This window comes from Lithobates pipiens, unplaced genomic scaffold (assembly GCF_037356315.1).
Source record: "Lithobates pipiens isolate NorthernLeopardFrog02 unplaced genomic scaffold, aLitPip1_a1.2 Scaffold_90, whole genome shotgun sequence".
Classification (NCBI taxonomy): Eukaryota; Metazoa; Chordata; class Amphibia; order Anura; family Ranidae; genus Lithobates; species Lithobates pipiens.
Genome location: NW_027507913.1, coordinates 854,558 through 869,793, shown reverse-complemented (window position 1 = coordinate 869,793; position 15,236 = coordinate 854,558). Strand labels below are relative to the sequence as shown.

Genomic DNA, 15,236 nt, shown 5'->3' with positions numbered 1-15,236 from the left:
AGTATGTATATGAGAGGGGTGCAGAGTGTATGGGGGGTAGTATGTATATGGGAGGGGTGCAGAGTGTATGGGGGTAGTATGTATATGAGAGGGGAGCAGAGTGTATGGGGGGGTAGTATGTATATGAGAGGGGTGCAGAGTGTATGGGGGGGTAGTATGGACATGAGAGGAGTGCAGAGTGTATGGGGGGGTAGTATGTATATGAGAGGGGTGCAGAGTGTATGGGGGGGTAGTATGTATATGAGAGGGGAGCAGAGTGTATGGGGGGTAGTATGTATATGAGAGGGCTGCAGAGTGTATGGGGGGGTTAGTATGGGGGTAGTATGACATGGGAGGGGTGCAAATGGTATAAAACTGGTATATGGTGTGACTGAGCCCTAATTTATTGCTCCAGCACTGCAGAGACCACTTTGCAGTGGCATGCATAGAGCAACTGAAGAGCACAGCACCATGACTGCCCCCTGTGCTGCAGACACGGCTCTCACTGCCCCCTCCCTCATCCATCTCTAGTCCCTGCATACAAGTCACAAGTGCCCCCATAAACTTGTCAGCTCACCTCCCTCCACACCCGACAAAAGGAACTCCTGCATGTCCGTGCTTTCATCCATCCCTCTTGGGTTCAGCAGAGGCCGCCAGCTCCGCCTCTATAATCTGTCCTCAGGCAGCGCTGGAGCCTCGAGGACACAGAGAGGGGGCGCTGGAGAGTGCAGAGCCTGAGGCAGAGAGCGCGGCGCTGGTCACATAGCACTAGCAGCGTTGTCACTGTGTTCAGTAGTTGCTTGCTGAGCCTCGCTCATCCCGCTCACTCGTCCCGCTAGTTTGGGGACACTGACGGGAGATATTCGCTGCCACTCACACGCACCGGTCAGGCAAATTAGGCGATCGAGGGGATGAGTTGCGAGGCCTAAGGCGATCGCCTAATTTGCCTAATTAGAGAGCCGCCCCCCATGGGCAGTTACGGACAATGCCACCCCCATGGGCAGTGCGGATAATGACGCCCCCCATGGGCAGTGCGGACAATGCCATCCCCCAAAGGGCAGTGTGGATAATGCCGCCCCACCCATGGGCAGTGCGGACAATGCCACCCCCCATGGGCAGTGCGGACAATGCCGCTCCCCCATGGGCAGTGCGGACAATGCCGCCCCCCCATGGGCAGTGCGGATAATGCCACCCCACCTGTTTAACCCCCTGACATCCGCGCTATGGGCAAATGACGGGCACAGCGCGGATGTGAGTTCCCGGGAGGCCGTCATATGACATCCCCCTGTGCACGCTCCCTGCGGAGGGCGCCGTGATCACAGAGTCACTGAGACTCGGATGACCACCGATCCGAGTACGGGGCCAATCCCGACCCCTTATCATGTGATCAGTTATCAGCCAATGACGGCTCATCACATGATGTAAACAAAAGCTCAGTGATCGTTTTTTTTTCTCCTCTGCTGACAGGAGAAGAACAAAGCCGATCACCGGCTCATCTTAAAGGGACATCGACCCTGAAAAGGAAGAGGCGATTATGCCTCATTTATAGAGTAACAGTGCCCACCAGTGCCACCTATCAATGCCCACCAGTGCCACCTATCACACCTATCAATGCCCACCAGTGCCACCTATCAATGCCCAAAAGTGCCACCTATCAATGCCCACCAGTGCCACCTATCAATGCCCACCAGTGTCACCTATCAATGCCCACCAAGCCCACCCAGCCATTCGCCTACACCCAGGACCCAGCGGTCCTGGGTGTGGGCGAATGGCCCTGAATGCAGACAGTGCATGTCATATTAGGAGAAGTGGCTGCGTGCGTGCAGCTGTGCGTTCTACTCATTGTCAATGGACTGCCTGCATGCAGCACCTGGAAGATACAGATGTTGTAGAAACGTCCCGTTCATGTTATATGGGCCTCATCACCCTTGTAAACAAGGCCAGACAGACGGACAAAACCAACACAAACAAAACTGCACTAATTCATTATCCATCAGCATTTTAATATGCACTATGCCTTTACCCCAAGTGCTGTCATTAGAAGTGTCTGCGCTCCTAAAGCCGGCTATAGACACTTCCAATCTCACCCGGCTAAGCAAGGACCAGCCAAGATTCTAACCATGTATGGGCAGGCTGATTACGGGCTGGGTACAACCAGCCCCTCTGATTTTTCATGCCATTATTGCCAGCCAGTGGGTCGGGATGAGTGGCAGGCAACCAGCATTTTTATACAAAGTACAACATTAGTCCTCCTTGTGTCCCTGTCCTGTAGAGTTTATTCATGGTCTCTGGCACCAGCGTTTTCATCTCTTCTCTCCATAATTTGATGTTTTACAAAGAAAAATATATGAAATGTAGGTGAAGGTGCTAAATCTAATTCCTCTCTTTTTTTATTGTAGGTGTACGCGGTATTGACTGCACACCACAGTGCAACCCGGACGTGTCCACTCCACCGGAGTGCGACCAGGACGTGTCCACTCCACCGGAGTGCGACCAGGACCTGGCCACTCCACCGGAGTGCGACCAGGACGTGTCCACTCCACCGGAGTGCGACCAGGACGTGTCCACTCCACCGGAGTGCGACCAGGACGTGTCCACTCCACCGGAGTGCGACCAGGACGTGTCCACTCCACCGGAGTGCGACCAGGACCTGGCCACTCCACCGGAGTGCGACCAGGACCTGGCCACTCCACCGGAGTGCGACCAGGACGTGTCCACTCCACCGGAGTGCGACCAGGACGTGCCCACTCCACCGGAGTGCGACCAGGACGTGTCCACTCCACCGGAGTGCGACCAGGACGTGTCCACTCCACCGGAGTGCGACCAGGACGTGTCCACTCCACCGGAGTGCGACCAGGACCTGGCCACTCCACCGGAGTGCGACCAGGACCTGGCCACTCCACCGGAGTGCGACCAGGACCTGGCCACTCCACCGGAGTGCGACCAGGACGTGTCCACTCCACCGGAGTGCGACCAGGACGTGTCCACTCCACCGGAGTGCGACCAGGACGTGTCCACTCCACCGGAGTGCGAACAGGACCTGGCCACTCCACCGGAGTGCGACCAGGACGTGTCCACTCCACCGGAGTGCGACCAGGACCTGGCCACTCCACCGGAGTGCGACCAGGACCTGGCCACTCCACCGGAGTGCGACCAGGACGTGTCCACTCCACCGGAGTGCGACCAGGACGTGTCCACTCCACCGGAGTGCGACCAGGACCTGTCCACTCCACCGGAGTGCGACCAGGACCTGTCCACTCCACCGGAGTGCGACCAGGACGTGTCCACTCCACCGGAGTGCGACCAGGACGTGGCCACTCCACCGGAGTGCGACCAGGACGTGTCCACTCCACCGGAGTGCGACCAGGACGTGTCCACTCCACCGGAGTGCGACCAGGACCTGTCCACTCCACCGGAGTGCGACCAGGACCTGGCCACTCCACCGGAGTGCGACCAGGACCTGGCCACTCCACCGGAGTGCGACCAGGACGTGTCCACTCCACCGGAGTGCGACCAGGACGTGTCCACTCCACCGGAGTGCGACCAGGACCTGTCCACTCCACCGGAGTGCGACCAGGACCTGTCCACTCCACCGGAGTGCGACCAGGACCTGTCCACTCCACCGGAGTGCGACCAGGACGTGTCCACTCCACCGGAGTGCGACCAGGACGTGTCCACTCCACCGGAGTGCGACCAGGACGTGTCCACTCCACCGGAGTGCGACCAGGACGTGTCCACTCCACCGGAGTGCGACCAAGGCGTGGCCACTCCACCGGAGTGCGACCAAGGCGTGGCCACTCCACCGGAGTGCGACCAAGGCGTGGCCACTCCACCGGAGTGCGACCAAGGCGTGGCCACTCCACCGGAGTGCGACCAAGGCGTGGCCACTCCACCGGAGTGCGACCAAGGCGTGGCCACTCCACCGGAGTGCGACCAAGGCGTGGCCACTCCACCGGAGTGCGACCAAGGCGTGGCCACTCCACCGGAGTGCGAACAAGACGTGGCCCCTCCACCGGAGTGCGAACAAGACGTGGCCCCTCCACCGGAGTGCGACCAAGACGTGGCCCCTCCACCGGAGTGCGACCAAGACGTGGCCCCTCCACCGGAGTGCGACCAAGACGTGGCCCCTCCACCGGAGTGCGACCAAGACGTGGCCCCTCCACCAGAGTGCGACCAAGACGTGGCCCCTCCACCAGAGTGCGACCAAGACGTGGCCCCTCCACCAGAGTGCGACCAAGACGTGGCTACTCCACCAGAGTGCGACCTAGACAATCCATCCATCCGCAGCACACACCATGAGATCGCCTCACAAGTACCATCCAGCGTGGTCACCAAGGACCAGTCAAGTGTACTCTCCTTTGAACACATGACCTGTTATGGAGTCCTTGGACAGGGGGCCTTTGGGAAGGTGATCTTGGCCTCTCATCCCGCCATTGACCAGAAGCTGGCGGTTAAACTTGTGGAAAAGACAGAATTTATTTATTATGAAGACGATAGTGATATGGTTTTCTTAGAACGTGATGTGCTGAAAGTAGCCAGGGAGTGTCCATTTATTACACATCTGTTTGGAACGTTCCAGACAAAGGTAAGTCTTTTCACCTTCCAATTTCTTTACCAGACCAGACAGAAGTAGCATTGCAATAAGAACAGTCCAGTAATGGCGGCCTACTTAGTTCCTCTGTCAGGTTTTACTAAATTAAGTGTGTCTGTCTATTCCTCCACAAAATGAAATCCTGCATGTCTATAATGTAAACTTTATCTCTTGTGTTCACACAGAATCATCTCGCCTTTGTCCTGGAATGCGTGACCAGAGGGGATCTCCATCGTGCCATGGCAGTAGCTCCATTTCCTGGGGGCACCATAAGGTAAGATCAATGAACGGGTCACTCTGGAGTCGGGGGTGACTGACCACAGCCAGTGATGTAGTCAGCCCCTTCACCTGAGCCTCGTCCATCCAAACCCCTATGTATTACAGGGGGAAGTCATTTCATCTTTAGATTTCATTACTCTGTGATGATTTGTGATGCTAATTCCTCTATCTCTTTCCCCCATCAGATACTTCATAGCAGAAATGATCTGTAGTCTGCAGTTTCTGCATTCTAGGGAGATCATCCACAGAGACCTCAAGCCTGCAAATATTCTTTTGGATAACGTTGGACACATCAAAATAGCCGATTTCGGCTTGGCACATATGGGCGTCACGGAGTCCAGCAGGATTCAAGGGCAATCGGGAACACCAGGGTACTTGTCGCCAGAGGTAAGATACTTGCTTTCCACCTGATATTAGACCTAATTGTAATATTTGTTATAGTGGGATATAGAGATAAGCTAAAGGGAGATCATTTTTCACTAAATTAAGAATTTCTTTACTGGTGACCTGGTTGGTTTCAGTGGGTTTCCAGGCTGGAACAATATTCCAGAGGTATTTGTCCCCATTGGTTTGTATTGGTGACCATTGTCATTGAGAAAGAAAGTGAGTTTTAGATATTTCCCCAGAACACGAGGGGAGGAGAAACCTTCAACGGGCACACCTGTTCTGGTGAAATTTACCTCAATTTGGAAGATTTCAACCAATTTCCTTTTGTGTCTCTGTGAGACCTAAAGCCCCAGCTCCAATATTCACAAGCTCCGCCTTGGTTTGAGGTCTTTTGAGCACAATTTTAGGAGTCCTGGGAGGATTCATAGATCACATATATCAGCATTGAGTCGTCTCCGTCCTCTACCCAACAATCAGCTCATCCTTCTTTTTCTCTTTATGTTTCTACAGGCCCTTCAAAACATTCCATACTTCGGAGCGGCTGATTATTTCTCCCTGGGAATAATCGTGTATGAGATGACTTTCGGCAGACATCCATTTCTGACCGGCAGGGAGTCCGCAGAGGAAGAAGTGAAGATCGTGACCACAAGGGAACCACATTATCCAGATAGCATAGACCCGAATCTCCGTGACGTCATAGAGATGGTAAGTATACATAGAAATTTTACACCTTTTAAGTGACAATGTTCTATCCCTGTTGCATACATTATATCTTATTAGGATTTTATTAAACATGGTTCCACCTTCTTACCATCACATATCGATGGAGGTCATAGCTGTACTTTCAGCAAGCTGACTGCTTAATGGAAGGATCTGCCTTCCCCTGTCATAAGGAAAGAAGCAGCCCTTTTTAATTTACGGTCCGGGTGGTTCCATTGGATAGTGATGGGGCCAATCGCACACACATTGAATTCAATTTCTGGGGACATTCCGTGCACAGACAACATATAGAACTCCCCTGGGACTGCCAGAGTCATAAGAAAAATCATGGCAGGTGCAGATTTCATAGAAATCTCCTTTTTAATACATTCCTAATTCACATTTAATTGCAAAATATCTGATGTTTCTTTCCTTTAATAACTATTCTGAACTAATATGACACAAATAAGGCCCCATGCTACCATCCAATCCAATCAGGATGTAGTAGCAGGTCAGAAGGCAAAATAATAGAGAGAATCAGAATCAAATATTACATTGTTCATAGATTGTTCATGTTATTCCAGTGTATCTTATTATATTTTGTTCCTTTTTACAGTTCCTATGTAAAGACCAAGAGCTGCGGATGAGTCTAGTAAGAGATATCAGAGGACACCCCTACTTCAGCAAGGTGGACTGGAAGGAGCTAGAGAAAGGGAACTCACCCCCACCATTTCCAAATCGACATGTAAGTATACGGGAGGAGTCCCAGCACAATGGGGGGATTTCTAGGGATTTCCCTATCGATCAGAAACATTGACAAAATACTTTTTTCTCTTTCCAGATGCATGAGGAAGACCTGGGGGAAGGAATTCCAGGGGATGTATTCATTAAAAATGAAGACAATGGGAGGCAGATAGTTCCATGCCAGCAGAAGAGATTTGAGGGCTTCTCCTACCTGAGCAAGAATGTGAATTGCAGCCAGTGGCCTAATACTCACCACTGGAAAACCAGTATCAACCCAGAGCCTCGTCGCCACAATCCGAGGGGCAATAACATGAACACAGAGCCTCGTCAGCACCATCCAAGGGGCAATGACATTAACAGAGGGCCTCGTCAGCACCATCCAAGGGGCAATGACATTAACAGAGGGCCTCGTCAGCACCATCCAAGGGGCAATGACATTAACAGAGGGCCTCGTCAGCCCCATTTGAAGGAAGAGCCTCGTCAGCACCATCCAAGGGGCAATGACATTAACAGAGGGCCTCGTCAGCCCCATTTGAAGGAAGAGCCTCGTCACCACCAACCGAGGGGCAATGACGTTAACAGAGGGCCTCCTCATCACCATTTGAAGGAAGAGCCTCGTCAGCACCATCCAAGGGGCAATGACATTAACAGAGGGCCTCCTCATCACCATTTGAAGGAAGAGCCTCGTCAGCACCATCCAAGGGGCAATGACATTAACAGAGGGCCTCGTCAGCCCCATTTGAAGGAAGAGCCTCGTCACCACCAACCGAGGGGCAATGACATTAACAGAGGGCCTCGTCAGCCCTATTTGAAGGAAGAGCCTCGTCAGCACCATCCAAGGGGCAATGACATTAACAGAGGGCCTCGTCAGCCCCATTTGAAGGAAGAGCCTAGTCAGCACCAACCGAGGGGCAATGACATTAACAGAGGGCCACGTCAGCCCCATTTGAAGGAAGAGCCACGTCAGCACCATCCAAGGGGCAATGACATTAACAGAGGGCCTCGTCAGCCCCATTTGAAGGAAGAGCCTCGTCACCACCATCCGAGGGGCAATGACATTAACAGAGGGCCTCCTCATCACCATTTGAAGGAAGAGCCTCGTCACCACCATCCGAGGGGCAATGACATTAACAGAGGGCCACGTCAGCCCCATTTGAAGGAAGAGCCTCGTCACCACCAACCGAGGGGCAATGACATTAATAGAGGGCCTCCTCATCACCATTTGAAGGAAGAGCCTCGTCACTACAATCCGAGGGGCAATGACATTAATAGAGGGCCTCCTCATCACCATTTGAAGGAAGAGCCTCGTCACCACCAACCGAGGGTATTTGACCTCAAAAGAGAGTTGCCTGCTGTGAGACGGTAACACAAGCAGTACTGAGTGAGATAATTGTGGCACACTGGCAATGATCTCCCTACACCATACATAGAACCATACATAGAATGTATACATAGGGCCATACATACCACCATACTCAGCATGCCCACCTAGAACCAAACATACCACCATCAGGGCCACCAATAAGGGGGTACCACTGGTTCTCCTGTAGGGGCTGGGCACAGAAAACATGAGGAATCGTTGCGGCGGGCGGATGCACTGATCAGTGGGGGAGGCACTGATCTGTGCGGATGCTCAATGCATATATTCTGAATGATCCCCAAATATGATTGTAAACAAGCATGCAAGTGTGTTTTATTGCATACATACCTGTGTATATAGCACCATGCATACCATCATACACAGCATGTCTACATACCACCACCAGGGCCACCAATAAGGGGGTACCACCAGTCCTCCTGTAGGGGGCTGGGCACAGAAAACATAAGGAATCGGTGCGGCGGGCGGAGGCACTGATCAGTGTGGGGGCGCTGATCTGTGCGGATGCTCAATGCATATATTCTGAATGAGCCCCAAAGTTGTGAACAAGCAGGTAGGTGTGTTTTATTGCATACATACCTGCAATACATATGTTCTGTATGGTTCTATGTATGGTTTTTTTCTCTATATGAGATGAACTGGGCACCCTAGACTGATGATTCAGGGACAATCCGATCGCCTTAGGGGGTCAGGAAGGAATTTTCCCCCCCCTTGGAGCCCATCTGGCCGGGGGGTTTTCGCCTTCCTCTGAATCATCTTAAGGTTTAGGCTTAGTGTAAAAAGGCCCTGCCTTTGAGGAGTCCTAGGTCAACCGTCACTGTTCTCCGAAGCCCGACAATCATTTCCATCTATAGATTTATCTCCAATAAAGATTGGTCGTACCTTAATTGTCTTTGTATGTGTTTTTTTTTCTTCTTTTTTCTAAGAAATATAATGAGGAATGGCAGCAGGGTGAGGAATCTTGCCCCATACTTCACCACTAGGGATGAGCTTCGATTTCAAGAGGAAGATCGAACATTATGGTCCGTTGGTGCCAAATTAGAGCGGGGCATGTAATTACAATTCTTGATCTAATATTTCACAGCAGGGCCCGTTCCTGCGCCCACCCAGAGTAACTGTGAGGGATTACAGTGTTGTGGCAACACCAACACCTAAGGCCCACATTTTTGCGTTTATATTTTGAGTATATAGAGCAGGCCCCTACTTTCAAACATCCAACTTACAAACAACTCCTACTTTCAAACAGAAGGAGACAACAGGAAGTGAGAGGAAATCTACCCCTAGGAAGGGAAATTCTCTCCTGTAAGAGTTCCTTGTTTCACAAAAAAACCCAAATTTTAACAATCCAATTGTCATTGGGACAGAAAGTGAGGTGAAATCTTCTGAACAGGTGCGCACAGACAGCAAAACAAATTATACAGGGGTGATAACCCTTCCCTATGTTTTCCAAAAAGCTTAAAAATAGATTTTTTGGCTGGAGCTACACTTTAAAAATGTACCAGTTAAAAATTACAAACAGATTCTACTTAATAACAAACCTACACAGTCCCTGTCTTGTTTGGACCGCCTGTATACTGCTGTTCTGAGTATATAGGGCCTGGGGGCCTCAGGCCTTTCCTTTTTATAATTTGGGTGTGCGGTTCTCCTTAATGTCCATACAAGACCCAAAGGGGCTGGTAATGGGCTTGGGGGCGGGGTACCCATGCCTTTGTTCTCAATGATTTTCATCCATATTGCCGGGACCAGACATTACATTAAAGCCGCAAGCAGTTTTAAATGACTTTTATTCCTTTAGAAATGTCATTTTGTGCAGGGACATACCAGTCCACTCCACACCCCTCATGTACATACCTCCCACCTCCATACACTCCACACCCCTCATGTACATACCTCCCACCTCCATACACTCCACACCCCTCATGTACATACCTCCCACCTCCATACACTCCACACCCCTCTCATGTACATACCTCCCATCTCCATACACTCCACACCCCTCTCATGTACATACCTCCCACCTCCATACACTCCACACCCCTCATGTACATACCTCCCACCTCCATACACTCCGCACCTCTCATGTACATACCTCCCACCTCCATACACTCCACACCCCTCATATACATACCTCCCACCTCCGTACACTCCGCACCCCTCATGTACATACCTCCTACCTCCATACACTCCGCACCCATCTCATGTACATACCTCCCACCTCCATACACTCCACACCCCTCATGTACATATCTCCCACCTCCATACACTGCACACCCCTCATGTACATACCTCCCACCTCCATACACTCCACACCCCTCTCATGTACATACCTCCTACCTCCATACACTCCACACCCCTCATGTACATACCTCCGACCTCCATACACTCCACACCCCTCATGTACATACCTCCCACCTCCATACACTCCGCACCTCTCATGTACATACCTCCCACCTCCGTACACTCCGCACCCCTCATGTACATACCTCCCACCTCCATACACTCCACACCCCCCATAATTACTAATTAGAAAAATTTTATGACAGAAACAATTTTTTTTAATTTATAGCACAAAAATAAAAACCCCACTAGTGATTAAATACCACCAAAAGAAAGGTCTATTTGTGTGGAAAAAAGGACGCAAGTTTCATATGGGTAGTGTTGTATGACTGAGTAATTGTCATTCAAACTGTGAGAGCGCTGAAAGCTGAAAATTGGTGTGTACAGGAAGGGGGTGTAAGTGCCTGGTATTGAGGTGGGTAGCAGCGGGTAAAATAAGTATAGAACACCTCACCATTTTTCTAGGTAAATATACAGTATGTGACAAAAGTAAGTACACCCCTCAGTGACATTTCTTCTTCTTCTAAAATGTAAAGTAGTGAGTGTACAGCTTGTATAACAGTGTACATTTCCTGTCCCCTCCAAATAACTCAACACACAGCCATTAATGTCTTTGTGCGCTGGTCCAAACCAATTGGTGGAGGGGGGATTATGGAGTGGGGGGATTATGGTGTCGGAGGGGGGAGGGGGGATTATGGTGTCGGAGGGGAGATTATGGAGTTGGGGGAGGGGAGATTATGGAGTGGGGGGAGGGGAGATTATGGAGTGGGGGGAGGGGAGATTATGGAGTGGGGGAGGGGAGATTATGGTGTCAGAGGGGAGATTATGGAGTTGGGGGAGGGGAGATTATGATGTCAGAGGGGGGATTATGGAGTGGGGGAGGGGAGATTATGGAGTGGGGGGAGGGGAGATTATGGTGTCAGAGGGGAGATTATGGAGTTGGGGGAGGGGAGATTATGGTGTCAGAGGGGGGATTATGGTGTCGGAGAGGGGATTATGGTGGGGGGGTTGCTTTTCAGAGGTTGGACTTGGCCCCTTAGTTCCAGTGAAGGGAACTCTTAAGGCGTCAGCATACCAAGACATTTTGGACAATTTCATGCTCCCAACTTTGTGGGAACAGTTTGGGGACGGCCTCTTCCTGTTCCAACATGATTGCTCACCAGTGCACAAAGCAAGGTCCATAAAGACATGGATGAGCGAGTTTGGAGTGGAGGTACTTGACTGGCCTGCACAGAGTCCTTACCTCAACCCCATAGAACACCTTTAGGATGAATTAGATCGGAGACTGCGAGGTAGGCCTTCTCGTCCAACATCAGTGCCTGAACTCACAAAAGTTCTTCTGGAAGAATGGTCAAACATTTCCATAGACACCCTCCTAAACCTTGTGGACGGCCTTTCCAGAAGAGGTGAACCTGTTATAGCTGCAAAGGGCAAACTCAATATTGAACCCTCCGGACGAAGACTGGGCTGCCATTAGAAATGATGGGGCACTGGAAAGCTGACCTGACAGCCCCCACCTATCCACAGACAGCTTCTGTTCCACCACCTGCTGACCCAATGGGAAGTGCTGCCTGTACCCCCTATTGATGGTCCTGATAACTGGTGATCTGTAGTATTTACAGACTGGGCCAGAGGGTGGCCTAGAGTATGGGTAGAATGGAGGGTGACCTGTAACTATGTGGGGTATCAGCAGATACTGGGGGGTGACTTGTAGCAAAGACATTGTTAGTAGGTTAGGCTTTACCTCCTAGCGGGGCAGCTGTTTAGTGCTGATCCTCAGAGCTTCCAGTGGTGTGTTGGCCTTGGAGATGTTGATGGTGAGCGGTCTTCTCTGAGCCCCGGATTCTGCCTTGCAGGACACTCCTCTTCTCCATTACTCTGAGCTCTTCCCCCTTCACTGGCTGGACCCTTTTATTCCGTCCTTCCACCAACAACTATCTGTACCCGAAACAAGATGGAAGACAAAGAAAGAACACAAACGTCAGCCAATCACATCCACATTGTAAGTAATAGAACCACCTTACATCAGGTGCCGCCATAAGAGTGCCCCTTACATCAGGTGCCCCCAACAGAGTGCCCCTTACATCAGGTGCCCCATAACAGTGCCACTTACATCAGGTGCCCTCCATGGCATGGCTCCTCCCAACATCCACTGACTCCTCCCACTGTGTGACTCCTCCCACCATCCAGTGACTCCTCCCACCGCCCACTGACTCCTCCCATCGTGTGACTCCACCCACCATTGTGTGACTCCTCCCACCATCTCCTGTCTCCTCCCACCATCCAGTGACTCCTCCCTCCATCGCATAGCTCCTCACACTATCCCGTAACGCCTCCCACCATCATGTGACTCCTCCCACCATCCACTGACTCCTCTCATCGCGTGGCTCCTCCCACCATCCACTGACTCCTCCCACCATCATGTGGCCCCTCCCACCACCCAGTGACTCCTCCCACCATCAACTGACTCCTCCCACTGCGTGACTCCTCCCACCACCCCGTGGCTCCTCCCACCATCCACTGACTGCTCTCATCATCGTGTGACTCCTCCCACCCCCATGTGACTCCTCCCACCATCAACTGACTCCTCCCACCACCAACTGACTCCTCCCACATCCCGTGACTTCTCCCACGACTCCTTCCACCATCCACTGAATCCTCCCATCACATGGCTCTTCCCACCATCCAGTGACTCCTCTCACCATCCACTGACTCCTCCCACCACCAACTGACTCCTCCCACCACTGTGTGGCTCCTCCCACATCCTGTGACATCTTCCAGTGTGTGACTCCACCCACGACTCCTCCCACCATCCCGTGACTCCTCTCACCATCCACTGAATCCTCCCATCACGTGGCTCCTCCCACCATCCCGTGACTCCTCTCACCATCCACTGACCCCTCCTATCACGTGACTCCTCCCACCATCCCCTGACTCCTCCCAACATCGCGTGGCTCCTCCCAACATCGCGTGGCTCCTCACACAAACCTGTGGCTCCTCCCACCATCCACTGACTCCTCCCACCATCCCCTGGTCATCCCACCATCCCCTGTCTCCTCCTCCCATCGCGTGGCTCCTCACACAATCCTGAATGAATGAATGAATGAAATACTTATATAGCGCACAATGCGAACTGAATCGCCTCTAGGCTGCTGTGGCTCCTCCCACCATACCGTGACTCCTCCCACCATACCGTGACTCCTCCCACCATCTCCTGTCTTCTCCCACCAACCTGTGACCCCTCCCACCGTCTCCTCCCACCAACCCGTGACCCCTCCCACCATCAATGGACTCCTCCCATCTTGTGGCCCTCCCACCATTCACTGACTCCTCCCAATATCCCGTTACCCCTCCCACCATTGCGTGGCTTCTCCTACCATCCCATGACTCCTCCCACCATCCCGTGACTCCCCCACTATCAACTGACTCCTCCCACCATCGTGTGGCTCCTCCCACCATCGAGGGACTCCTCCCACATTTCGTGACTCCTCCCACCATCCACTGACTCCCCCCACCCTCCCGTGACTCCTCCTCCCCGTGGTGTGACTCTCCCCACCCTCCCGTGACTCCTCCTCCCCGTGGTGTGACTCCCCGTGGTGTGACTCCCCCCAGCCGTGGTGTGGCTCCTCCCCCCGTAGTATGGCTCCTCCCCCATAGTGTGACCCCCCCCGCGGGGTGACCCCTCCCCAGCCGCGGGGTGACCCCTCCCCAGCCGCGGGGTGACTCTCCCCAGCCGCGGGGTGACTCTCCCCAGCCGCGGGGTGACTCCATCCAGCCGCGGTGTGGCTCCTCCCGCCGCGGTGTGACTCCTCCCCCGTGGTGTGACTCCTCCCCCGTGGTGTGACTCCTCCCCCCGCGGTGTGGCTCCTCCCGCTGCGGTGTGACTTCTCCCCCCGTGGTGTGACTCCTCCCCCAGTGGTGTGACTCCACTATCAGGCATTACTAGATGGCAGACTGTGGGAGGAGTCTCAGCTGTCACAGCATTTAGGAGCCTTTTCTTCCACCAATCGTCACTCAGTATTCCTCACAGAGCTGACAGCGGGAGGGAGGACTGTTGTGGATGGAGGGCGGGAGCTGCCCAAGGTTATCAAGCAAGTGATTGGTTGCTAGGACCGCCCTTCATCCAAGCAGCCAATCACTATCTTGCAGCTCCCACCCTCCATCCAGACCCCCCACCCCCGCCTTCCTGCCCAGCACAATTTGCAGCTTTCATGGCGGTCGCACTTTGAGTGACAATTACACGGTCATACAAAACTCTACACATTTTATTCACACAAATAGAACTTTCTCTTGGTGATAATTAATCACCGTTGGGCGGGGTTTTATCTTTTCTAAAATAATAAAAAAACTAAAAAAGACCGCCCCTTTTTTATATATTTTATTTCCTTGTTTACATGGGATCAGCTGTGATTGGACACAGCCAATCACATGGGTGAAGAGCCTAAACTGGGCGTGGTCATATGACATGGCTCCGCTCCGCTGTCATTGGTCTATATGGCAGGTGGGAGGCGGTTAGTAGTGTGGTGGGGGGTGGGGGAGGGTTTGAGGACTGTGATGTGCAGTGGAGAAGGAGGAGCTCAGATCTGTGATATCGGGTAGCTCCGCCCATTCATTTTATTGGTCATCATTACCTGCGAGAAACAGAGAAAGGCGTCCCTGATTTTTACTTTTTTATGGCGCCGAGCCAGACGGCGCTGCGGTGATATGCGGTTTGGTTCACTCGAAATGCGCCCCGGATGCCGACATGACCTTCAGAGTTTTACTGACCTGTCCAATAATACCCCTATTCAATGTTATTGGGCCCATCCCACCATCTTGTGACTCCTCCCACTATCCTGCAAC

General features: G+C 52.5%; 1 protein-coding gene across 1 annotated transcript; it reads left to right on the top strand.

The window, feature by feature from the left end:
* Positions 1-6,214: 6,214 nt before the first annotated feature.
* On the top strand, positions 6,215-9,003 carry LOC143973656 (uncharacterized). The gene is made up of 2 exons (XM_077474513.1): positions 6,215-6,680; positions 6,777-9,003. The coding sequence occupies exons 1-2, from the start codon at positions 6,579-6,581 to the stop codon at positions 8,043-8,045; spliced, it is 1,371 nt and encodes a 456-aa protein (XP_077330639.1). The 5' UTR covers positions 6,215-6,578; the 3' UTR covers positions 8,046-9,003.
* The last annotated feature ends 6,233 nt before the right edge of the window (positions 9,004-15,236 follow it).